The 27,037-nt window shown below is 43.8% G+C and overlaps 1 protein-coding gene and 1 pseudogene across 2 annotated transcripts; both read right to left on the reverse strand.

Annotated features, from left to right (window-relative positions):
* Positions 1 to 256: 256 nt before the first annotated feature.
* GOT2 (glutamic-oxaloacetic transaminase 2) lies at positions 257 to 27,037 on the reverse strand. Of its 2 annotated transcripts, XM_021704231.1 has the most exons (10): positions 26,829 to 27,037; positions 13,664 to 13,820; positions 11,881 to 12,009; positions 9,312 to 9,371; positions 8,622 to 8,783; positions 8,283 to 8,387; positions 6,753 to 6,903; positions 5,904 to 6,069; positions 2,040 to 2,190; positions 257 to 1,479 (listed from the first exon to the last, which is right to left on the reverse strand). In XM_021704231.1, exons 1-10 carry the CDS (start codon positions 26,915 to 26,917, stop codon positions 1,357 to 1,359), a joined length of 1,293 nt encoding a protein of 430 aa, XP_021559906.1. In that variant the 5' UTR covers positions 26,918 to 27,037; the 3' UTR covers positions 257 to 1,356. The 2 variants fall into 2 exon arrangements, with proteins under 2 accessions (XP_021559906.1, XP_044767235.1); XM_044911300.1 differs by lacking the exon at positions 11,881 to 12,009 and having other exon boundaries at positions 263 to 1,479; positions 26,829 to 27,004.
* On the reverse strand, positions 15,664 to 16,078 carry LOC110593690 (annotated as a pseudogene).

Consider the following 27,037-nt stretch of genomic DNA (forward strand, 5'->3'; position numbering starts at 1 on the left):
CCCTGCTCTAGCTACAGTTTCCTTTGAGGTATTCCACTTGTCTGCCAGAGCCCAAAGGATTATACCCACGTTTTCAACACTGCTGGACTGGACAAGCCGAATGGCAAGACAAAGATGAAGATGTGGGTTTTGTTTACATTCGGAACAGCTCACACGCCTACTGGCTTACGGGCAGCTGAATAGGCCTGCAGGCTTCTGGGACATATGGCCACTCCTAGCCTTTCCTCCCATTAAAGAAGAACATAGTAGACAGTGGTGGGGTCTACGGTAACTTTATTTTAGCAGAGAAACCAGGCTGCCAAGAAGTCTACATGATTGGAGCAGATGGTGGTTATCTTTCCAAAGGGTGAAGCCTGAGCCCAGCTGGCAGCACACAGAGGTTAAAACCGAAGTGCAGAGGTCCGCTTGCCTGGTTCTGCCCTGCATTGCGCTCATGGTGTGAGATGAGAGACCGCACAACCGTACTGAATGAATGGATCCGACCGGGCAGAGGCGACATCCCGACAGCAGACAATCAATCACTGAAGACGATGCTGAACTCAAGTGCCGTTACCTACTCTCTGCTATTCTCTGATGAGAAAGGTGAGGGTACGGGAGGAGTAGGAAATTTTCTTCTTGGTTCTTTAAATAAGGAAAGCCTAGAGCATGGGGCAGGTGGTCAATCAAGCAGTAGCACAGTTTGAAAATGTAGGCTAGTTATAGATCTCTGTGCCCAAGGAAAAGAACAGGAACATTAAAATGCCTGAAAGTATTGAAAAGAAGAACCTTTTTTTTTTTTCCTTAAGTAAGACAGGAAACAGCATCTTTTTATTTTCCTCACTGTAGTGGCAGCAGACTTGCTGGTTTTCACGAAACATGATTTCTGTAACGAGGTCTGTTGATAAGCTTGCTCGATCGCGGGAGGACAAACACAAGGCTGCCTGTCAATGTTAGAACGAGCTCTTCCCACAACACCTCTTGCAGGTGCTGTTCTCATGCTGGATCTAGAAGTGCCCCAACACCATAAGATGCTGCAGTTAAAGCTTCTGAAATATTGCAATGGCATGATCGACATGGTTTTGGGGCTATGTCTTTCTTGTACATGTGAACTCTCTTGGAATAGCTGAGGTTAAAGGATGAGCAGGAGTTCGGTTTTGAGCCACAAAGTTTCAGACACCTGCCACGGATGCCTCTGCCCTATTTCACTACATGTTCTTTTCTGTGAAACACATTCAGTGGTTGAGTATTATGTACTGTGGTTCAAAGAAAGAACCTGCTCACCACCATCCACCCACCCTCCTTCTCTCTCCGTGTGAATCTCACAACAGCAGGGGCCATAGGCAGGAAGGTTGTCTCTGGTTCCTCCCTCCAGGGAAATTACTTGGTGACCTGGTGAATGGCATGGGCAAGGTAGCCCACGTTGCCAGAGGTGACCCCTGCCACAGAGATGCGGCCATCCTTTGTCATGTAGATGGAGAACTCCTTGGTCAGCCTCTCCACCTGCAGAGAGGAGAGTACAGGAGCGTGTTCTAGGCGGGGGGATTTGCCCAGCCCAGGCGGTAAAACAGGAAAATAACAGAAACTCTATTTTCTCACTTAAGCCCTATTCCCAGAATTTGGTGGGCTAGCATAGAGAGAAGGATAAAAAACCATCTTAAAGTCAGATGAGGAATTCTGAGGTGTGAACAGGTGAAAACAAATCTTAGATCCAGCATTTGTAGGAAAAAACAGATCCAGAATCCAGCTATGGAATAGCTCAGCTATTTCTCCTATCAGTATTCAGGCTCCTGCTTGTTCTGGTATCTCTTCAGAGAAGCAGCAGTAGTCTGAAGAAAGACCAAAACACGCTCTGCTTTTCAGCGATTTGCAACCTCATGGGCGACACAGACAGGGAAACAACTAATAACAAAACAAAATGAATGCTACCCTCTTCCTTTACCTAACAGGGCTCCAAAATGACTGTTTTAAGGGTAATCTGAATAGGTAGGGGATCTATGAGGAATTCTAGTTTACGAGGACTGATCAATCTGTCAGCTGAGGAGAAATCGGAGCCCACTCACCTGCTCGGGCGTTAGTCCTGTGAAACAGAACATGCCAATCTGGTCAGTGATGTGCTGCCAGTTGTGGGAGGAGCCCTCCTTCTTGAGGTTGGAGACCAGCTGAGTTCGCATGCTAATGATGCGGTCGGCCATGCCTTTTACTTCCTGCAACCTGTAAAACAAGAAACAATAAAAAAAGCCCCTGGGATGCAGCTCAATTCTGGACAAGCACCACAGATAAGCTGCAGCTCACAGCAATTTTACCTTCCTTGAGTATTCCCCTAGTGTGCCTTAATTCTCTGTCCTAGCCCAAGTCAGATGCTGTCGCTGGTTCAAGAAGTGAAAAGCTATTTTACAACATTGTTTTCTATCAGAACACTATTTTGATGAGGCACCTAATGATTAACATAATGGAGTTACTAAGAAAGATGAGGGGGCATGTGGGTTGCTCAGTTGGTTAAGCATCCGATTCTTCATTTCAGCTCAGGTCATGATCTTGGGGTTGTGGGATTGAGCCCTGTGTCGGGCTCTGTGCTCAGCATAGAGACCACTGGGATTCTCCTTCTCCCTCTGCCCTACCTCCACCCTGTGCTCTCTCTCTCTGAAATAAATGAATTAAAAAAAAAAAAAAAGATGGATGAATGACTCAAATCTAGGAAGGCTAAGGCTCTCCATCCTTTATGCAGGGAGCAAAAGTTGTGTTTTATTTTTTAAATATTTTATTTATTTGAGAGAGGGGGAAAGAGAGCAAGCATGAGTGGGTGAAGGAGCCCCGAAGTGGGGCTCAATCCTGGGAGCCCAGCATCATGACCTGAGCCGAAGGCAGACACTTAACTGACTGAGCCACCTAAGCGCCCCAAAAGCTGTGTTTTAAATAGTAAACTATGACCTTATTTTTAACATGGAAGGAATACACACTCCTGCTTTTGCAGTTAAGACAGTGCATTGGGAACCTATGATGTGCCAAGCCATGTGCTAGGTGGTGAGAAGGGAGAGTTCAGACATGGTCCTTGCCTTTTAAATCTTACAACTGACACTAGGAACAAACGTGTAAACCACCAACTATGGAATAAGGCAGGACAATGTAAGAACCAACAGAACAGTGCTGTGTTGAAAGCCCCAGGAAGAGAGGGTCAGTTCTATCTGGTGGCTGAAGGCAGTCCTCTGATACACATGGCTCACTCAATTCTGGACATAATCACTGCCTTCCTTAGAATCTCCTCTTCCCACTCTGTACCTATGGCTCTAGGGGAAATTCTTGCCCAACTAGACGACTGTAAAAACATTTAGAGTTTACCTCCCTGTTCTAACGTGTTCATGTTCTTAAACCATCTATGATGATGTCATACACAGTTACAACGGGTCACAATTGCCAATTAGATGTCAAACAAAATTAGTCTTATTTTTATTTGACTCAGGTAAACATTTAAAATTGGGCACTTGCACATAAAAACATGGATTTGTCCTCTCTGGAAAAAACTGGCAACACTTCACTAGCAGTGTGATTCCTGGCTGGAGCTAGAGCTCCTGACCCCTCTAGGGATGACATTTGATTTTAAATTTCCTATGGTCCCGGGGCACCTGGGTGGCTCAGTCGTTAAGTGTCTGCCTTCGGCTCAGGTCATGATCCCAGGGTCCTGGGATTGAGCCTCGCATCAGGCTCCCTGCTGAGAGGGGAGCCTGCTTTTCCCTTTGCCACACCCCTGCTTGTGTTCCCTCTCTTGCTGTCTCTCTCTCTGTCAAATAAATAAATTAAGTCTTTAAAAAAAAAAAAATTTCCTATGGTCCCATCTGTCCGGCTCCATTTACTTTCAGGCTGGGGTCCTAAAAGCATGGAGGCTATGACCACAGCTAGATCCAGGGCAACTCCAGCAAAGCCCTTCCATGCTCTTTGGTGCCCATAGAATGAAGTTCTGACTTCTCATGATATTGGTGAAGGTGCTTCATCTTCTGCTCCCAACTTCCCAGCTTTGCTGCCTTCTCTATCCTCCTCCCACTCAGAGTCGAGGCCACAAGAACTACCTGGGACTTTCGAAGCACGTCCTAGAGAAGGCACATCGTGCTCCTGTGCCTGTCTTCATGCACAGCTCTGTCCGGTTCTCCTTTACTCTTCATTCCCTTTGGGGGAAAGGCATTCTTCTCTCTTCAAGGCACAGCTCACAGGCTGCTGTCTTCATTATATCATCCTTTATTCCCCACTAGAATCAATAGCCCTTCCTTTGGTCCACCTTTATTCTTTGTCTCTTGTGTCAATGCCGTACATGTACCTTTCTCACCGGATTATAAACTCTCCACAGGTAGAAATGCCTCACTCATCTAGCACAGTACCTCTGCTATCTTTGTACATGACAGACTTCAAAGGTGTACTGAAGTGCACACATTAAAAAGAATATCTTGATAACCGTTAGGAAATAGAAAAAACCACTTACAAATAGGAAGTAAAATAAATAAATAAATAAAAAGCTTAGTATGATGCTAAGAGACAAAAACAAAACCAAATCTACAACATACATATATAGGAGTAAGGTATATAGTATGTTACCATGATGGAAAATAGTGAACAAAGACAAAAGGTGGGTTATAATGACTGGATTTACAGTTAATTTTTTCCCCTCTCCAAAACTTTCTGAAATGTACTTACACATTAATTTTATAATGGGAAAAATTATAAATTAAAAAGTAGTCAGTTTTTTGGTAGACCTTGCATGGATATATTTAACTAAAAAGAACTACCATGAACCAGACTTACTTCAATGTTTCACGGGAGTAATTTAAGGTAGAAAGAATAGCAGTCGTGTGATAAGTTGGGGGGCTGCAGATAAAGTTCCTTACAAACAACAGACAATCCCCGAGAAGCTGCTCAGGGATCTAGCCTCTCAATTAACCAGCTACAAAGACAAACTCTTGTCTGACAAATCACACTGTTCATGGGCATCTTGGCTTTTTATTAACTTTGAATTATATAGAGCAGGGGTTGGCAAACTTTTCATTTTCAAATTTTTATTTAAAAACTTTTTTTAAACTTCCAGTACAGTTAACATGGCAAACTTTTTTATAAAGGGCTAAATTACAAATGTGTTAGGTTTTGTGGGCCATTTGCTCTCTGTCACAACTACTAGAATCTGCCATATGGCACAAGAGCAGCCACGACATAATTCATCAAAAATGGGTGTGGCTGTGTCCCAGTAAAACTTTATAAGAATAAGGGGCAGACCAGGCTTGACCCATAGAACAGTCTGCCAATCTCTGATCTAGAGCAAGTTTTCTAAATTGTGCGACATGACCCGTTAGCAGCTCATATACTCAAGGTAGTTGGATGCAACTGACATTTAGAAAATATTGGAACACATGTAGTGTAAGTATTGAGTTTTTGACAATAGTTTCATTTGCATATATGTTTATAGGTAATGTGTGTTCAGGGTCATGATACAAAATATCTGTCTTTGTGGACTATCGTCCAAGAGACTGAGTAACACTAAGTTAGAGCACAGGTGCCAAGAGATTCAGGTGGTAAGGCTAATAAAAATAAAAAATAAGCAGAAATAGTGATTCAATGGTAGCTATTATTGGGATAAGAACCAAAAATATGATGTTCTTAAAAAAGCTTTCCTATGTAAGTTACTTCAATTTGAACCTCAGTTGAGGAGAGGGGAGGTTTAACTTAGCGTGGAGATAATGGAATAAAAAACCCCTGCGTTTCTGAATTACGTTTGTCTCCAATGTATCTGAAAGGGCTACCAAAATGCACATTCCTCTCTCCCCTCCTCCCCTTCCACATATGGAAGCTGGGTGATACTGTATGTCACTACCTGCCGATTATAAACGAGCTTGGAAAGATCAGTGGTGGGAAAGGCAGATGGCTGGGGAGCCACAATGTGCTTTTACCATTGTTTTCGCAGGTCAGGGCTGGTCAGGATGGTCGAGGCAATCCGGGCCCCATTGACTGGAGGGTTGGAATACATGGGACGGATCAAGATCTTCAACTGTGACTCCACCCTTTTGGCTTCATCAGCATCTTTGCAGACCACAGTGAAGGCTCCCACACGCTCACCTGGAAAGACACACATGGATCTCGTCTTTCAGTTTTCCAATCTAACATGCTAAAGCAAATCATGATTCAATTTGCTAGATGTTATGCTTCCACCAGAAGTGCCACAAAAGGGGGCGCCTGGGTGGCTGTTGTTAAGCGTCTGCCTTCGGCTCAGGTCATGATCCCAGGGTCCTGGGATCAAGTCCCGCATCGGGCTCCCTGCTCCATGGGAGGCCTGCTTCTCCCTCCCCCTCTTTCCCTGCTTGTGTTCCCGCTCTCGCTATCTCTGTCAAATAAATAAATAAAAAATCTTAAAAAAAAAAAAAGTGCCACAAAAATATCTGTCACAAATTAAAAGCTTTCAACAACCAGTATGGTTAATCTAGAAACAACAGGAAGTTCGAGGACTCAAAGGTCTTTTTTTTTTTTATTATATCCATCTTCTTGGCTTGTGGAGCAGTCACTTCTTGTTTACAGAAGCAGTCATTAGTTTTCCCTGCTGGAGGAGTTCAGAGACATGAAAGATGTGACTGAGATCAGTAAAATCCATGTTACCTGTCTTTCTTCTCTGGGTAACACACACACACACACACACACAGAGCATACACCCCACCCCCCAAATTGGTATCGCTGTGGCATCCTCTTCCAGAACTTCTTCAATCTTATCAGCACACACACATCACGCACTGGGTCCTTTAGCTCACCGTATAAGCCCATGTTCTTGGCATAGGATTGGCAGAGGCAAACATTAATGCCCTGTTCGATGAAGTGGCGTACGGCCCAGGCATCCTTGTTACCATCACCACTGGCAAAGCCTTGGTAGGCCATGTCAAAGAATGCAAAGAGATTGTTTTTCTGGGAAGGAAAAGAGAAGAGCAAAGCTTTAGGCAGTCCCTCTCAAGAAGCTCCACATGCTTGCCTGTGCTTATTGGGACGATGTTTGCCTCACATAGGGTCAACAGTTTTCTCCCCCAGTGTTGCCACTGTTGAAGATCTTGATCCGTCCCATGTATTCCAACCCTCCAGTCAATGGGGCCCGGATTGCCTCGAGAGGTTTAATTTTCCTTGAGTTAAGACATCGTCATATATATTTTTTTACTTTGGTGGATATGGTCCCTCGAGAAGAAAAGATACTCTTAATTTCAATCTTCCCAGAAAGCTGCTTGATCAAACAGGAAGCTCTTTTCAGGCCCAAAGGAGTCTGGGTAATTACTCTGGTCCAGTCAATACAGGACCAACATCAGTCTTTTCTGGGGCTAATGTAACTCTGGCAGTCTCATACCCAGGACTCATGAGAACCATCTCATCTTCAAAGTGCTCTCTGAATGCTCTTTCTCTTTTTTTTCCCCTCTGTTTTATTCCGTTTGCATCTTATGTTTGATAGAACGTAAAGAAAGGGAAATCAAAAGAAGTGAAAATGGGGGTACAAGGCAACAGGAGTATTTTCCTCTGTTGGAATTTTTTTTTTTTTTAAGTAAACTCTACCTCCAACGTGGGGCTTGAACTCATAACCCTGAGATCATGAGTCACATGCTTTACCGACTAAGCCAGACAGGCGCCCCTGCTCCCTTGAAATTTTGACTAGTGCCTTCTCTGACAGCTGACCCTGTGAATGATAATGGCCATGCCAAGGAAATAGGCCAGGACAGGAGACATGACAAAGTGTATAAAGGACGAACAAGTAATCCTGGCCAGGGCAAATGTAGGTGCCAATGAGAGACACCCTGCGGCCAGTGGATGCCCACTGTACAGGCTAGCCAATGACAAGGTTCCTCAGAATTCCCTACACCCAGCATCCAGGCTGAAGAACAGAAATTATTTTCAAGCTGCTCATGTACCACTACTTAAGAACTGCTAATTAGGCAGGGCGCCTGGGCGGCTCAGTCAGTTAAGCGACTGACTCTTGATTTTGGCTCTGGTCGTGATCTTGGGGTTGTGGGATTGAGCCCCGTATTGGGTTCTGCGCTCAGCAGAGTCTGCTTGAGATTCTCTCCCTTCCTCTGCCTCACTTGTATGCATGTGCGTGTGCTTCCCCCCTCAAATAAACAAAAATCTTAAAAAACAAAAACAAAACAATCCCAAACTGCTAATTATGCAAATAAGCAGCTCTTTCCTGACAACTTAACAATGTGGGCTCAAGGGTAATTAATTCTCATTGTGAAGACCTTGCCCAGTTAAGCATCTATGGCCAGTTACTGAACACAAACTGTCGCCAGTCAGCTCACTCTCCTTACCTTCACCACTGTTGCTATTTCCTTCCACTGCTCAGGACGGGGGTCCACTCCCGTGGGATTGTGGGCACAGGCATGCAGGAGAAGAACGCTTTGCTGTGGCATTTTCTAAAAAGAGACAACCAAAAGATAGGTGACTTTGCAGCTCTGAAGGCGATAACTTACCTTAAATGCCACAGGCTCACTATTTTGGATCAGTAACAAAGATAACCTGAGATCTGGGAATTAGTTCATCCCCAGTATTTTAAGTCAGATATTGAGACCCAGCTGGGAGGCATCACATCTCCACAAGGAGGTTTGCTTCCTGTCCCTTCACCCCCTTGTCCTGAAAGTCACACTTACCGAAATGTCCTCTATAGCACCTGTGAAATCAAAGCCGCACGTCTTGGGCTCATAGTATCGGTAACCATGCAGCTGCATGCCAGCATCCCTGAAGATCGGCGTGTGATTTCCCCAGGACGGCTTGGGCAGAAAGACATCTCGGCTGAACTTAAAAAATCTTTGCTAAAAAATGGGATGAAAGGGAGTGGAAAAGTGAAGAAGGAAGAGGGGAAAAAAAAAAAAAGCTGATATATTTTACTGAGGAAGACATTTTCCTCTACTGAAACTCAGCTTATCTTTATGAATGAGAGATAGTTAACGACGCAGCAGCAAGACTGTGTGAGTTGGAATCTAAGCTCTGACAAGTAAATTTGCTGTGTAGCCAAGGGCCTGTCTGGGCCTCACTTTCTTCATTTGTAAAATGGCGGTAAGTGAGCCTCCTTCATAAAGAATTAAATGAGTTAAAACAAAAGCTGGTAGTGACAGACAGGTGCTCAATAAATTAGATTTATTATTATTATCATTCTATCTTCCTTGTAATTTCTTCTAAGTATTTTCATTTTTCTTACCCCCGACTCCGTTTATCAGAGAACAGGAACTCTTCCAACTTTGTGGAAAGTTGTCAGCAAACACACATGCAATAGGAAACGCCACCATCCTCAACTTACAGACTGTCTTACAGCTCTTTCCTGCAGGAGTTTTCAGACTCACCAGAAAACTGGCTCCAATCCTCAAGGCCCCAGTTCCAGAAATGGTCTGCACGGTGACATACTGAAGGAGAGACACACGGTCAGTGAGGTGGGACACTCTCTACAGGTCCACAACGAACAGAACGGAGGCCAAGCCCACAGAGCAGAGCCCTTCCTTCTTCAGAAGCTGAAGACAACCTTCCAAACGGTATTCAGAAACGAGAGAACAGCACTATTGTTTCATTTCCCCATTTGCTAAGAGACAGACTGACTCTCCTCGTGAGTTCTCAAAAGAGCCATCTCTTCAGTTTCCCACACCTTTGCTGACGGAGAAGCTAACTCCTCACGGCTTGTTATCAGTATCATACCATATTGCAGGAGGAACATTCAGGATATAACCTCTTCCCCCACATGAGAAAGAGCTGATTTATACAGACAAAAAAAAGACACTAAGAACAGTCAGTACACTAAAATATTATTCCAGAATTATACAAAATTGAATGAGTCTCTGAACATCAAAGTTCCTTGAAAAGCAAGTCAACTTATTATTATTAGAATAATAAGGATCGCTACATTTTAAAGGCTCAGAAGTTCCACTTTGTGAGTTTCCATAGTCTGAAAACATTATCTTTTTTTTTTTTTTTAAAGATTTTATTTATTTATTTGAGAGAGAGAATGAGAGAGAGAGAGAGAGAGCACGAGAGGGGGGAGGGTCAGAGCTCGGAGAAGCAGACTCCCCGCTGAGCAGGGAGCCGATGCGGGACTCGATCCCGGGACTCCAGGATCATGACCTGAGCTGAAGGCAGTCGCTTAACCAACTGAGCCACCCAGGTGCCCCATGAAAACATTATCTTTTGAGTGATAGGAAGGTGCCTGAGGTAAATCTGTTTCTTCAAATCAGTCAACTTTAAGGAATAAGAAACCACAGATTTTTTTTAAGGCACCATAGAAATTTAAGGTCTCTGAAACATAAACCTATTTTCTGCCCTGAAGGGCAGTAGAAGAAATGGGGGGAACCTAACAAACTCTTTACCAAAGTTTGTCCCTGCAAACTTTGCTGTGACAGAAATAAAAATCTAACTGCGGGGGCACCAGGCTGGCTCGGTAGAGCATGGGGCTCTTGATCCTGGGGTTGTGAGTTCGGGCCCCACGTTGGGTGAAGAGATTACTTAAAAAAACAACAAAAACCAAACAAACCTAACTGTGGATCTGATAATACTAATAATCCACAAAGGCACAGCAATTTATGAACAAGCTGTTGTTATTTTAGCTAGATAGAGCTAAGCAAAAATTGCAGGAAAATATGGAAGCTTCCATGAGGGGTTAATAAGTGGTTGATTGTTTGGGTATCAATCAAACCATGGATTAGGATCACTATTGTCTCACCCTGTGGTGAAGGTTGTATGCTTTTCTCTTGAGTTAATGAACTAACGTGGACTTACACCAGCCTTATGAATAAACTGTATTTATTCTGGTCTTGGGGGAGGAAGGGGAGAAATGTTGGCTTAGTTCTGCTACTTTGTATGTTTTTCTCCAGACTTACCCAGAAAAATAGATGTTTAAACATACGAATGTATCCATTAATAAACACATTTGTTTCAAAGGAAAGTAAACTATAGTGCCCGAGGCCACATGTCACTGGGCTGTTCACTGGCCTGGAAGCATCCCGCCTGCCCAGCGCTACTCCTCTTCTACTCTAAGTGCTGAGGCTGTGCATACTCTGCGGGTGCACACAGCCATCTGCTTGTGCAAAGTCTGTGTTCAGTGCCATCTTTCTTCTACAATAAGAGGGCCCCCAGGGAGACGGAAGGAGGAGACACTAGGAGACAGGTGTGCTTCTCCCTCGTGGCTGCACGATGCTCTCTGGAACTGAGAGACGAGGGAGGCAGCAAAAGGGAGCACGGTCTGCTCTCTTTTAATGTCCAAACTGGCCATGAAGGGGCAGCAGAGGAGTGCCAGACTGGTCCTGACCCCAAGAGCCTTGCCTGTGTGCTTCCTCCATCCAAGCTGGAAGCCGAGAACATGAGGGTAGTGGCTAATTATAGGCCTAAAACTGGGCATAGTTTGGCATTTCTTCTTCTTCTTCTTTTTAAAGATCTATTTATTCATTTGAGAGAGAGAGGGAGAGCACGAGTAGAAGGAAGAGGCAGAGGGGAGGGAGAAGCAGGCTCCCCACCGAGCAGGGAGCCCGACGCAGGGCTCGATCCCAGGACCCTGTGACCATGACCTGAGCCGAAGGCAGACGTTTAACGACTGAGCCACCCAGGAGCCCCTAGTTTGGCATTTCTAAAGCATATTCAGTATAAAATGAACATAAGCACACAGAACAGTGTCAACTCTTCAGTCAAATTACTATTCCATTTTCAGGATTACTGCTACATTTTTACAATGGGTGTTACATGAAATCCTTTATTTAATAAGTGCCAGCTTACTTTCTAAAGAAGAGATATTAGCAATAGTGCAGTCACCTCAAAATAATCATCACACACAAAGTGATGTATCTTTTTTTATTTATTTAAATTATTTCAAATTTGTTTAAACTGTTAATTTAAAAACAGACTCTGTATGATGCCAGAGTGTGCTCTGCTTACCCGGCTACTTTTCAACACTTCGTTGTTCTCACCCAGGGCTAGCTCTGCAGATGCCTTACAAAAGTCAGCAAGTCCCGCGATGGGCAGGTACTCTTTGTCCAAATTTTTTGCAGCAATCTGGGCCTCTGCCTAGACAAGAGAAAAGGTATCTGCCTAGTTTCTTCTCCTTACCTGGAATTACTATGATTAGTATTTAATGTTTTATAAATTCAGTTTATATATTAAACACAAAGGAAGTAAAGCCTTGTTTTTATTTGGAAATACTGTCCAAGAAAAAGGGTAAGTGCTATACCTGAAACTAATATGACACTGTATGTTAACTGGAATTTAAATAAAAACTTGAAAATACATACCCCCCAAAAAAACAAAAACAAAAACCTACAGTAAAAAAGAGTTGGTATTTTATACCGTAGAACAGAAATATTTGAATTTTTAAAATTATATTTTATTGTTTTTTTATAGTTAGGTTTTATATGGATGGGCACACAATGTTTTCTTGGTTAATATTTAACATACGGCATTCTTGGAATGCACAGGAACAAGATTTACGAGCAACACTTAAAAGAGATATAAGATGATAAAATCAAACTGAATACATAAAAAAGTATTTCAAGGTAAAATGCCAGTCTAAGAACTTCAAAGAGTTAATAGTAGCAGCCACATCTCTTCGTGCTTTGGAGACAGAGGTGAGATTGCCCCTTACTAGCTGTGTGACCCTGAGCAACTTAGTAACCTTCCTGAGCCCCAGTTTCTTCATCTGCTGAACAGGGAACAGCTGCTATAGCTCTTACGACTAGCTGAAGACCTGAAGAAGGAATGTACAGGAGCGTGTGGTGGTATTCCAGCTTACAAAATAGCTGACTAATACTTGCTGAATACTTTAAACTGACTGAGACCAAAGCAATCCCTGCATGACCTGAGACCCAGCAGCCAGCAGTTTTCAATAGGTCTTCTCATCACAATGGTTTCTCGAGCCCTTTTTTTCTACTCAGAGAGTTCTAGAGGTAACCCTTAACCCACACTCCCACTTTTTCTTTCAGGGGTTCATTCAGCCCATGTTCTTACTTCAGTGGCTCCTGAGGCCTGAGCCAGCTGGTTGCAGGGCGGTGCAGCTCAGATGATTCCGGAGTGCCGTACCCTCACCTGAAGTACTCCTTTGTAACTTGCACTCACTGTGCCCAGTTCTGCTCTATGGAGGAATGACACATCACCACCCCACTTTTGGAAGTGACAAAGAAGCATTCATATATCAACAGAGGAGGTGTAGATGGAAAGGAAACACACACTTCCTTTTAAAAAACTGTTCTAAGGGGATTAACTATTTGAAGTTATAGTGATAACCAATAGAAAGACTAGTGATAAAAATACAACAAAAATAAAGCGAATTACTCTATAGTTCAGTATGAAGAAGGGACAGAGCATGCCTGTGTAGGAGAGCTTATTAAGGCAATCAACATGAGAGAAATGGAAAATAACGGCAGTAAGCCTCATCCACAAAGGGCTATTCTTATAACCAAGAGGCAATGTTTAAACTCTTGGTCCTTTTGTGCACCTTCAGGATTAAACATGACACTATGCCTGCTTTATAGATGATCACAGAAGTTCAATCTTGAAAAAGACCACATAGTTCCAATCTGTCACTTTTACAAGTGATTCAAGCAGTTGGTGCCAGAACTAGAAGCCAGGTCTCCTAACTCCCAGCCTGGCACTTTTTCTGCCACTCTCCAGGAGCTTTCTTCAGTTTATTCATCCCAAGAAGGCAGGAGAAAGATGGCAAACTCACCTTCCGGACACTAGGGAGCACATAAGGCTTTCCATTATCATCCCGGTAGGCACCAACTCCCAGATTCATCTTTTTGCTGTTGGTGTCCCTCTTAAAGGCTTCTGTGACTCCCAGGATGGGATCTGGGGGCCCCATTTCCACATGGGTCCACCAGGAGCTGAAATGAGAAATAAAAGAAATCAGTCACAGTAGCTGGATTTCCATGGCCAGAGACATCTCAAATCTGCCAAAGCACTTCACAGAGGAGGGCAGAAGACCAAAGGTTTTAGTGCAAATGCAATGAGAAGGGGGATACCCTAATCATCCCGGGGAGGACAGGCTTTCACAGTCCAAACCTGATCTAAATTCCCAGGCAAAGACTATTTCATGTAATTTGGCTGTGAGAAACCGAGAGTGGTAAAAGACAATGCAAGAGAAGCAAGCAAGGACCACTGCAAGAGTATTATGTGACCCCCTTCTCCCCCAAGGCGCCTGGGTTTTATCCTGTTCTCAAACTTGTTAAAGGGTAGCATTTAGAGAACTTGTTAAAAACTGTGTCCCATCTTGGATATAGTGAGAACATGTAGAATCATTCTCTGTTTTTGGGGGTGGGGGGAGGCGGGTTGATCAGGTAAGGGGAGTGACATGAATAGCCTTGCATTTTTGGAGCCCATCTGGTCACAAGGTGGGGTACTGAATGCAGAGTGCTAAGAGGAGATGCAGAAGGATCACTGGTTCATTAATTAGCAAAAGAGATAAAGGGATCAGGGCCTAAACCAGGATGAGGTAGTAGGGGTAGAGAGGAAGACAGAATTTCAAGGTATTTAGGAATTAAAAATCAACAAGAACTACTTATAACATCCTACTGATTTCCTCACTACTTACTAAGTTAAAATGCTGGACAATGTTCATTATTCTATATTTATATGAGTCATGATTTTGCCTTAAAAAACTATCCCTTGGGGAGGGGGGTGGAGGGATGGGGTAACTGGGTGATGGACATTAAGGAGGGCACATGATGTGATGAACACTGGGTGTTATATAAGACTGATGAATCATAGGCCTGCATCTCTGAAACCAATAATACATTATATGTTAATTAATTGAATTTAAATTAAAAAATGTTTTAAAAAAATTATCTCTTAACAGTCTTGTGGGAGGAGGTCATCCACCTGGGTCAGGTGAACTATATTGCTAGGTAAGTACGCCTCATCTTTCCTTGGTGTCCCGAGGTAATCTCAAGAGGCAATAGGACTTTATTTTTTGGGACGCCTGGGTGGCTCAGTTGGTTAAGCATCTGCCTTCAGCTCAGGTCATGATCCCAGCGTCCTGGGATTGAGTCCGGGCTCCTTGTTCAGCAGGAAGCCTGCTTCTCCCTCTGCCTGCTGCTCCCCCTGCTTGTGCTCTCTCTCTCTCTCTCTCGCTGACAAATAAATAAATAAAAACATCTTAAAAAAAAAAACAACTATTTTTTTTTGGAAAAAAAATTACCTTTATTTTTTTTGAGAGAGTGTGTGGGGGGGTGTAGGGGAGGGGCAGAAGGAGAGGGAGAGAATCTTAAGCTTCACATCCAGTGCCGAGCTTGATGTGGGGCTCGATCTCATGACCAAGATCACGACCCTGAGCCGAAATCAAGACTTGGACGCTTCACCAACTGAGCCACCCGGGCGCCCCGTCAGATTACCTTTATTATAAGAAAAATACACAGCAAAACAGAGCTGAAAGGTGGTGGGGGTGGAAGATCTGGAAAAACTTAATGAGCAAACAAGCTGCCCAAATATGGCTTCCTACTGTAGGGGGAGAGTGATTTGGCCCTTATCTTTCCTGCTTTTCCTGATTCAAAGAAACCTGTTCTTAGCAAGGCTGGGCCAGGGAGCCCCATTTTCCAATCTGTTCTCTTCCTTGGGAAGAGAAAGGTTGGGAAAAGTTGTAGTTTTTAGACTTTCAAGATACAGAAGGCAATATGGAGATGGAAAGGATGTCACAGCCCTTTGGTCCAGTGTTATCCCCAGGCCCATCCCTCAGGATTTGCTGATGCCAAAGACACGAACCCCATGAAATTGGGGTAACTTTGGCAGCAGTACCCTGAGCAATTAGGCTGTGTAGATGATGTGTAGAAGTTGGCCAGGAGGTAGAGGACAATAGGAGAAATGCTGAGGAATTTACATTGGAGCCTATAGTCCATCTGTTCCCAGTGTGTCCGTAGCTAGGCTTTCCTTGGTGAGGGGTCTCAAAGGGCGTCTCTTTCGCTGTATAGAAGACATACATAGCCAAGTTATGGAGGACGTTGGTCAGGGTCCAGACAACAGGAATGCTGAAGGGGATGCTGAGTAGAACATGTGGCAGTCCTACCAAGACAATGTAGGCCAGCCAGATGCGCTATTACATCACTCGAGTGTTGGGGTTTACTTTGCTGTGCACCACCCCCACATTCATCCTGCTGGCTTCAGAAGCCCTGCCAGCTGGAGGCGGGGCACTCCCTTCCACACCCGGGTCTCCAGGAAGCAGCCCAAGGCAAAAACTGTTTCTCTGGTTTGTCCCTACCCATTATTGATTTGGGGTTTGGTTTCTGGTTCAGCTATGGCCAGTAAGCTAGTCCTCATTGGCAGCAATGATTGTGAATCTGGTTTTAGGATCTGACCATTCAGTAATCTCTGAAAATGCGTAGCAGAGATCTATTCTCTGTCGGGTGAGAGATGACACATAATTTGGTTTGTTGTTTGTTTGACTTTGTTTATTTGAAGCTTAAATCAAGAATTTTGCAGTTCTGGGGTGCCCGGCTGGCTCAGCTGGTGGAGCATGATCTTGGGGTTGTGGGTTCGAGCCTCACGTTAGGTACAGAGATTATTTAATAAAATCTTTTAAAAAAAAGTCTTGCAGCTCTTTTTTTAAATCAGAACTGTGAGGTTTTTGTATTTATTTTTGGCCTGTGGCTGAAGTTGTAAACCTAAAGAGCTATAAGAGGGGCGCCTGAATGGCTCAGTCAGTTAAGTGTCTGCCTTCGGCTCAGGTCATGATCCCAGGGTCCTGGGATTGAACCCCCGCATTGGGCTCCCTGCTTGGCGGGGAGCCTGCTTCGCCCTCTCCCACTCCCCCTGCTTGTGTTTCCTCTCTCGCTGCCTCGCTCTCTGTCAAATAAATAAATAAAATCTTAAAAAAAAAAAAGAGCTATAAGATCTCTATGTGTCAGTAATTCAGAAAGGCTTTTTTGTTTTACCTCTCAGTGTCTGAATGTGAAATGTTTTCCAGCTCTATAGGGTACTGATAAATTGAGATCATAAAAATCTTGGGGCACCTGGGTAGCTCAGTTCATTAAGCGCCCGACTTTTGATCTCAGCTCAGGTCTTGATCTGAGGGTTGTGAGTTCAAGCCCTGTGTTGGGCTCCACTTAAAAAAAAAAAATCTCAAAGGTGCTCTGGTCTGACTGTGTTATAAAGACTGAATTTCTAGTACTTTAAATGTGCTACACAAAAGTTTTTTCTTAAAGAAACTAACTCAAATGTTTAAAAAATTCAAGTTCACATCAGTGATATAAACCTTTGAGACTAGCTGAACTGATTTAATAAAAATAGTTATGCCTTTTATTTATTCATGTTAAGCATGATACAAGTATACATTTTATTCTGTGGCTTTGTTTTTCCTAAACTTATACTGGTTTACTGATACTATAAGCTAACATTATTCCTATATAATGTTTAAAATTATGAAAAATGTAAATTTGTGTTCAACTAATCATTACTGTGACATATTTTCACCTCACACTTGTCAGAATGGCTAAAATCAAAGACACAAGAAACAAACATTGGCTTATGGAGAAAAAGGAACCCTCATGCACCGCTGGTGGGAATCCAAGGTGTAGCAGCCACTGTGGAAAAGAGTATGGTAGGGGCGCCTGGGTGGCTCAGTCGTTAAGCGTCTGCCTTCAGCTCAGGTCATGATCCCAGGGTCCTGGGATCGAGTCCCACATCGGGCTCCCTGCTCGGTGGGAAGCCTGCTTCTCCCTCTCCCACTCCCCCTGCTTGTGTTTCCTCTCTCGCTGTCTCTCTGTCAAATAAATAAATAAAAATTAAAAAAAAAAAAAGAAAAGAGTATGGTGGTTCCTCAAAAAATTAAAAATAGAGGGCGCCTGCCTGGCTCAGTCAGTGGAGCATGCACCTCTTGATCTCAGGGTCGTGAGTCTGAGCCCCACACTGGGTGTTGAGATTATTTAAAAAAGAAAAAGAAAAAAGTTAAAAAAAGATTAAAAATAGAATCACCATATGATCCAGCAATTCCACTATTGGGTATCTACTCAAAATAAAACAAAATTAGAAAAGATGTATGTCATCATATGTGAACTGCAGCGTTATTTATAATAACTAAGATATGGAAGGAAGCAGCCCAAGTCTCCATCCATAGATGAATGGATAGAGAAGATGTGGTAGAATGGAGTATTATTCAGCCACAAAAAAGAATGAAATCTTGCCATTTGCAACAACATGGATGGATCCAGAGAGTATAATACTAAGTGTAATAAGTCAGTCACAGAAAGACAAGTACCATATAATCTCACTCACATGTGGAATTTATGAACAAAACAAATGAGCAAAGAAGAAAAGAGACAAACAAAAAACCAGACTCTTAAATATAAAGAACTGGTGGTTTCCAGAGGGGAGGTAGGTGGGTGGGGGAGGTGAGTGAAATAGGTGAAGGGGAATAAGAGCACACCCATCTTGACGACCACTGAGTTATGTATAGAATTGCTGAATTGTTATACTGTACACCTGAAACTAATATAACACTGTATGTTAATTATACTTGAATTAAAAAAAATAAAATAAAAATTACATATTTTTTCTTTTTAAATATGAATTTAAGATTTTATTTATTTGAGAGAGAAAGAGAGAGGGGGAGGGAGAGAGTGGGAGAGAGCGCGCACACGAGTGGGGAGAAGAGCAGAGGGAGAGAGAGAGAAGCAGACTCCCTGCTGAGCAGGGAGCCCGATGTGGGGCTCTATCCCAGGACCCTGAGATCATGACCCGAGCCGAAGGCAAACACTTGACCGACTGAGCCACCCAGGTGCCCCTTTTTTTAAAGATTTATTTGAGGAGAGAGAGGGGGGGAGAGAGAGTGAGCGAGAGCGAGCGAGCGAGCACAAGTGGGGGGAGGGGCAGAGGGAGAAGCAGACTCCCTGCTGAGCAGGGAGCCAGACATGGGGCTTTATCTCAGGACCCTGAGATCATGACCTGAGCCAAAGGCAAATGCTTAACCGACTGAGCCACCCAGGCGCCCCTATTTTTTCTCTTTTATTAGAGTCATTCATTCATTCTTGGACTCCACCCTCAGCATGGAGCCCAACCTGGGCCTTAACTCACCACCCTGAGATCAACACCTGAGCTGAAACCAAGAGTTGGAGGCTTAACCTTAGATTGAGCCACCCAGGCACCCCAGTAGGTTAAATTTTTTAGTTTTAAAAAAATATTTTATTTATTTATTTGACAGTGCGAGTGAGAGAGGGAGAGGGAGAAACATTCCCTGCTAAGCAGAGAGCCTGATGTGGGGCTCAATCCCAAGAACCTGGGATCATGACCTGAGCTGAAGTCAGATGCTTAGACTGAGCCACCCAGGCATCCCATAGAACAGTTTTAGATTTACAGAAAATTGAGCAGCTAGTACAGAGTTCCCAACAGCTGCCCCTGAAGAGTTTCCTCTTATTATTAACATTTTATATTAGTAGAGTACATTTGTTACAACTAATGAACCAATACTGACACATTATTAAATCCACAATCTATTCAGATTTCTTTAGTTTTCATCCAATGCCTATTTCCGTTCTAAAGGCCTACCCAGATATCATATTGCGTTTACTTGTCATGTCTCCTTGGGCTGTTCTTGGTGGTGGCAGTTTCAGATACCCCTTGTTTTTGATCACTTTGACAGTTTTGGGGAGTACTGGTCAGGCATACTGCAAGATACCCCTCTACTGGACTTTGATATTCTTCTCATTAGACTGGAGTTATGGGTGGTTAGGAGAAGAGTAATTTTATTTTGTAGTATGTCCACTTGAAGATAATTTCTAAGATCTTTAAGTAACTTAAAATCTTGGACTAATATGAGTTAATTAATGGGTTACTTAATTATTGGATACCTAGATAATTTCTAAGTAAGACAGGATACAGACACATTGATTACTAAGCATAATTTTTATATACTTTTATTTCCTATTTTTTTTATTTTTTATTTTTTTATTTTAAAGATTTTATTTATTCATGAGAGACAGAGAGAGAGAGGCAGAGGGAGAAGCAGGCTCCCAAGGAGCAGGGAGCCCGATGCGGGACTCGATCCCAGGACCCTGGGATCATGACCTGAGCCGAAGGCAGACGCTTAACCATCTGAGCCACCCAGGCGCCCTTATTTCCTATTTTTATATGTGCTAGAGAGGTTATAGCTTTGGGTCATTTTATTAATTAAAAATTTTTTTGGGGGGGTTAAACAACAAATTTATTTTCTCACAGTTTTAGAAACTAGAAGTCCAGAGCTTTGGGTCATTTTAGTGAACATGTTCTTTGTTGTCATTTTAAGGGGGAAAAAAAAAAAGTACATACATATATATATATATATAAAGAAAGTATATAAAAGGGATATATGTGTGGCTGTAGAAGCTGAACTATGTGCATCCACTAGTCTGCTAAAATGCTTATGTAGGATTGACATCAGTGCCCTCGCCTTGGTTTTGTCTGTAAAATGGAAGTTACTTTGGTTAAAAGTTATTATTAATGAGCGGTTGAGAATATACTAGGATCAACTATCACAGAGAAATGCAACTTTGTATATGTTTTTGTTTTTCAAGGAAAAAAGTTGTGTTGTCCTAAGGCAGTGGTCCTCAACCATTTTGGTCTTTGGATCCCTTTTTATTCTTTTTTTTTTTTTTTTAAAGATTTTATTTATTTATTTGAGACAGAGAGAATGAGAGAGAGAGAGCACATGAGAGGGGGGAGGGTCAGAGGCAGAAGCAGGCTCCCCGCCGAGCAGGGAGCCCGATGCGGGACTCGATCCAGGGACTCCAGGATCATGACCTGAGCCGAAGGCAGTTGCCAACCAACTGAGCCACCCAGGCGCCCTGGATCCCTTTGTATTCTTAAAATATTCTTTTTATTCTTAAAACTTGTTGAGGGCCTGAAACCTTGTTTTTTCCTTAAAAAACAAAACACAAAACATAGTTCCTCACATATGAAATGGCTTTACAGTCATGTTATGTTTAATTTTAATGTTGTCATTATAATTAAATAAACAACGATTAATTCTCAGGCACTCACAATCTTATCTTAATCAAGTGATCAAATATTTAACAATTTTTTTGATTCAGCCTTCCCAAATTGAATCCTAAATATAGAAAACATAAAACCTTCAGGTGATCTTTCACCTAGAGCTACTTTGAGATTTCTAAGAGGGCACCCAAGAAGCACCATCCATGTTTCCAATAAACACTCTCTTGGCAGCAGGATGCATTAATGTATCAAAATTGAGGCTTTACCTCAGGGTAAATTACTGTTCTGAGAAAAAGATTATTCTACCCTTTTTCTGCAGGGCAAATAAGCAAAAAGCTTTTTATAGTTTTATATTATAGAAAACAAAATCTTTTTTTTAAGATTTAATTAAAAAAATTTTTTGAAGATTTTATTTATCTGACAGACACAGCTAGAGAGGGAACACAAGCAGGGGGAGTGGGAGAGGGAGAAGCAGGCTTCCCGCGGAGCAGGAGCCCCACGAGGAGCTCGATCCCAGGACCCTGGGATCATGACCTGAGCTGAAGGCAGATGCTTAACCATCTGAGCCACCCAGGGGCCCCAGAAAACAAAGTCTTTATGATCTCCTAAATCAGTCATTGAGAATGTGCTATGTGCTAAGAGCTGGGAATATAAAGAAGAGTAGAACAACTCCTCACTACCACATTAGCCCAGGGGGGTGACCCCGTAGGGAGTTCTAAACAATGCAGGCTGGGGTGGGGGATGATGTACAGCGAAAAAGACAGGCTCAGAGCACATAATATTTTTCAGAGCCTTGACGACAGGACCTAATAACCTGGGGAAGGGGGAGAAAGAATAGGATTAGGGAGGCTTCCAGGAGGAGGTGACATATGAGGTGAGTGCTAAGGATGACAGGAGGAAAAAGGCATTCCCAGCAGAGGCATAAGAATAAAGGCTAAAGGTGAAAAAGAGCTTGGGGAGTGGTGGTGTTGCAGTGACAGGTGGAAGCTAGGGAAGCAAGGTTCCAAATTACCCAGGGAACTAGCTCAGGTTCTCTTAGTAATCATTTATCCAATCTCAACCAATCGAATGTTTTAGCACAGCACAGTGAGAGTTCTCTGTGCTCACCATGCTGACAAGCTCAGTGAGAATTTCCTTCTCGAAAATGGTTCTCTTGTTGAACTCGTCAGTGGCCAGTCAGCACTTGTACACCTCACTCCTCCATGAGGCACACTGGATGGCTTAGCACAGCATTACAGAGTTAAATTCATGCTCTTCTGACACGTTGAAAACTGCCTTAGTATTAGTAGCTATAATTGTTACATACAGTTAATTCTGTTATTGAAGGGTAGATTATTCCATTTTTGGATTTCCTAGGCTTTTATTCGCTTGCCTTAGATAATGTCAGTACTGGGCAAACTGCTTGGATTCAAATAACAGCTCAGCTGCCTACCAGCTTGGGTGAGCACAGGCAAGCCAATTAAGTTCTAAATCTCAACTTTCCTTATTGTAAAATGAGAGCATAACAGTCCCGATTGTACAGGGTTGTTAGAAGGATGAAAGGAGTTATTAAATATAACTCTGAGCCTGGAACAGAGTGAGTGCTTGCTGTTAGCTGGTATCATTGCTACTAAATTATTACTTCTATGCTTTCATTTATAACTACTGGTGAGGCAAGTATGTAGATAATTCAAGAAGCATATGGTCATAACTTTACGACCAAATACAGGTCTTTCTTGCTTTTCAATTATTTCTACTTAGTTTTTCTACAGCTTTGGGAGACAGTATTACCATCCTTTCCCCTCACTAGTTCTATTGCCAGGACTCAAATTCCCCCCTTTTTTTCATTGATGTAGGCTGCTTAGTTGTTCCAGTGTCTAAGCAACAGTATGAAACAGATACCTTGAAGCAACTTCTGACCTGGGCCTGAAGAAAGCTTCCTTTACTTCCTACCCACAATTCATTCAGACCCTGAAGACATGTAGCCACCTGCCTCTGTACATCACTGTCATTAACTGATGAGTGAAAGGAATACTTTGAATGTCAATGACATATTATAGAAAACTTCCAGTAAGCAATTTTCATTTTAAAAAAGATATCTCTGTCTCTAAGGCCTTTAATCAACAACGACAGGACTGTGGCCCCAAGCCACAGGACAGAAGGTACCATTTTTTTTTTTTTTTAAATATTTTATTTATTTATTTGAGAGAGAGAGAATGAGAGACAGAGAGCATGAGAGGGAGGAGGGTCAGAGGGAGAAGCAGACTCCCTGCTGAGCAGGGAGCCCGATGCGGGACTCGATCCTGGGACTCCAGGATCATGACCTGAGCCGAAGGCAGTCGCTTAACCAACTGAGCCACCCAGGCGCCCCAGAAGGCACCATTCTTATTAAATGGTGTGAAAAACACTTATTCATCGAGTTCTTTCAAAAGTTTATTGAGCACAGAGATTTTCTCAGAAACCATGGCCTTGAGTCTTTTGGCAGAGATCTGATCAAGAGTGGTATATTTTAAGAATTCTAAAAGCAATTTCATAATATTGAATCTTAATCTAAATATAGGAGCAGGGATACTCAATTCAATTAGTTCTACATTAGTAATCATGTTCAGAACCTTTGTGCCCTTCATCACTCCATTCCTTAAAAGGGTAAAGACTTTATGCCCACAATATAAGAACCATGATGTTTTCAAGGGATAGTAATAGATGAAAACAAGAGTGCTCTAGGGACAAAACTGATGCTGATAACCTGTGGCCTCCAAACCGATTCCTACCAATGTACTTTGGACATAAGTGCAAAGCCTCAGCCATTGAGCAATGTTGACTAGCAAACCAAAAGATGTTAGGTACAAACTATCCAGATAAGCATTTCTAATTCAAATGCCTTGCAATTTTTCTGGGAACCTCTCTGGTGCTTTGTAGTTTAAAAACATGCTTTCCCTCACATTCCTTTTTTTTTTTTTTTTTAAGATTTTATTTATTTATTTCACAGAGAGAGACACAGCGAGAGAGGGAACACAAGCAGGGGGAGTGGGAGAGGAAGAAGCAGGCATCCTGCCGAGCGGGAAGCCCGATGCAGGGCTTGATCCCAGGACCCTGGAATCCTGACCTGAGCTGAAAGCAGACGCTTAACTGACTGAGCCACCCAGGCGCCCCTCCCTCACATTCTTATTTTAAAATAAGAAGAGAAGTTAATTTGCTCATGATCACAGAACTAAAAATGGCAAAGATGGTACTACAGTTGTGATCTTCTAATACTGGTTATTATGCCACTATTGCACACTGCCTTTTTTTTTTTTTTTTAAGATTTTTACTTATTTATTTGAGAGAGAGAAGAGAGCACGTGCGTGCGAGTGGAGGGGCAGAGGGAGAGAATCTTTAAGCAGACCCTCCACTGAGCGCAGAGCCCGACTCGGAGTTCAATCCCATGACCCTGAGATCATGACCTGACTTGAAAACAAGAGTAAAACACTCAACCAAGGCACCCAGGAGTATCCCCCTTTTTTAACATTTTTATTTATTTGAGAGAGAGCGAGTGCATGCTGACTTACTAAAGGGTATCATGTTCTCCTTCAGTTATTTCACTAAAAATTAAATAATCAGGATAATTAAGAACAGATCATTGTAAATCAAAATACATTAGCATATTTTCCTTTCTTCATTGACCTGGGACTAAGCTTGATTTCACGTCACTATGTTTTCACAGCACAGTCAACAAGACAAGGTTAAATGTTGAGTCCTTTCTGTTTAAAAAATGCAGCTAAACGAAACATTTGAACTTAGAGTTCCCTTTAAATGACCCAACACCAATTAAGTATTTCATAGGATAAATCCTCAGTTCTTCAGAATACTGACTGCCAAGGTTGAATTGTATTAAAATGAGCTGTTTAAAAAAAAAGAAACTTCAATTAGTTGAGTTTATTTTAAACGTTTTCCCTTTGGATTTTGTTAAAGATCACTTCTACAGTGGCAGCAGTGAAGGTTCTCACTTCCTTGTTACCTGAACAGATACCAGCCCAGGCTAGATACCGCATCTGGCTCTATCACTCAATCATACATCATTGTTTAAACCTGAACACCTTTTCAGCTGCAGATGCTCAAATATTTTAAGACTTTACATCAATGAACAAAGTCGGTAAGGATTCTGCTCTCATGGAACTTACATTCTCATTGTGAAAAGACAGAAAAGAAAAATGAGTCAGCCACTCAAACTCAATGACTAAAAGGTCACACCCATAGGGATTTTCACCAAGCACTTTAAGTAAAGCTTTAGGCTACCCAGCCAAATCTATAAAACAATAATTACTGTAAGACCACTACAATGTTGAAAGACTTTCTCTTGCCCATAATTTTAGACACCGCTTTCTCTTCTCCAAAAGTGCTGCGTAAATGATAACCCCTCTCTAATTCTGGTCCACTAGATAGGCTGGCTTAAAGAGCACACCTTGACAGGGGGCCAAGGAGGAGCTAAATCAGGGAGAGATAAAGTGTGAAAGCCCAAGCAAAACTGTACTGCCAACAGTGTGAGGCTGCGTAAAGGACAAACTGTCCTGCGGGCTTTGAAGACGACATGCAAACAATCGAGGCACGCCTAACAGGCCAAGGCTTTGTCTGCTGCTTTAGTCAATACCTGGCTGGAGGTGGGTTGGACACTAGGTTCCTCATTAGGTGGTACTTAAGGATACAGTCCCAAATCGCCTTCTTGAGTGAATTAATTGTCTGGCTCAGGTCCTCAGGAATTACTAATTCGTTTTAAACTCGGTACTTTTTTATTGCAACACTCAGCACACAGTGTGAAATTACATATTTGTCATTTTTTAAAAAAGATTTTATTTGACAGAGAGAGAGAGACAGTGAGAGAGGGAACACGAGCGGGGGGAGTGGGAGAGGGAGAAGCAGACTCCTGGCTGAGCAGGGAGCCCGATGCGGGGCTCGATCCCAGGACCCTGGGATCATGACCTGAGCCGAAGGCAGCCGCTTAACGACGGAGCCACCCAGGCGCCCCATATTTGTCAGTTTTTTGAGTGACATCTGTCTCTCCCTCAGACTTAGCATCTGGTCTAGCACCTGGCTCTGAGAAACTGAGACGACAAACTATTTACTAAGCGAGTGCAGAGCAAGGGGGAGAGGAAGAACGGCGACTTCCCTACAGTCAAACAAAAAGAAGGTAAACTACACCTTGACCCTTCTCTATGCAAAGGCCACGCGGCCCAGGGGTCACCGGCGACTCAGGCGGTAACACGGACGGGGTGGGGGGGAGGAAGGGAGGGAGGATGCCACACACCAAGGTCAGGGGATGCAGAAGCGAAAGGTGGGTCTGAAAGCCAGAGCCCCCCAGGAGCCTTCCCGCCGTGTACTTCCTATCCCCCCACCCACGACCGGCAGCACGGCGCGGCCTTGCCAGCCTTGCTCAGGGCCGAGAGAGGCCAGGACAGGTGAGCCCCGCCATGCCCCAGGGTAGCCCATCAAGGGCACCCGCGCCCCTCCGCGCCGCAGCCAATCGGCGCGAGGCAGTTTCGGCTGCGCGGCCAATCGGCGCGAGGCAGTTTCGGCTGCGCGGCCAATCGGCCCCAGGCCGGCCGGCACCGCAGCCCCGTGTGTTCTCCCCTCGCCACCCCACCCCCACCCCCACGGCGCCGAATCCGCGTCTCGTGACCCCCCCACCCCTGAATGGGAGTCCGGGTGCCGTAGAGGGCCACACTTCCTAACCCCGGGGGAACGCGTTGGCGCGCTCTCCTACGGTCCTGGGGGCAAGGGAGGGGAGGGATGTAGGACCCCGACGGTCACTTTGAGGCGCCGACGCTCAATTATCAGCCCCCAGGGAAGCCGAGCGGGTGTCAGAGAAAGTGTGTGCGTGGTGCTCGCGCTTGTGCTTGGGGGCGGCGGGGAGATGTCCTGGGGCGTCCGCAACCCGGCTGGGCAGGCCTGTTGTCCCCAGTTCCGCCTCGGTCTCCCCTGCTTACCTGGCTCTGGCAGAAGCCGCAGCAGCGAGGCCCGGGTGGAAAGCGGCGGCGACCCCGGACAGGACGCGGCCGGAGTGCAGCAGGGCCATGGTGGGCGGCAAGAAGGCAGTGGGTCGCAGCAAGACGGAGCGCAGGGCCAGCGGCCGTAGACACGGAGGCGCGGGCTCCGGCTGAAGGTAAGGACAGCGACTTCCCCGGGGGCGGCTAGA

Source organism: Neomonachus schauinslandi, chromosome 16, assembly GCF_002201575.2.
Source record: "Neomonachus schauinslandi chromosome 16, ASM220157v2, whole genome shotgun sequence".
Classification (NCBI taxonomy): Eukaryota; Metazoa; Chordata; class Mammalia; order Carnivora; family Phocidae; genus Neomonachus; species Neomonachus schauinslandi.

Coding starts and splice junctions, on each gene's coding strand:
- GOT2 (XM_021704231.1), bottom strand. CDS start 26,917: ATGGCCCTGCTGCACTCCGGCCGCGTCCTGTCCGGGGTCGCCGCCGCT. Junction 13,821..26,828: donor GCGGCTTCTGCCAGAGCCAG/GTAAGCAGGGGA, acceptor TTCTCATTTCAG/CTCCTGGTGGACCCATGTGG. Junction 6,070..6,752: donor CAAGAACATGGGCTTATACG/GTGAGCTAAAGG, acceptor GTGTCTTTCCAG/GTGAGCGTGTGGGAGCCTTC.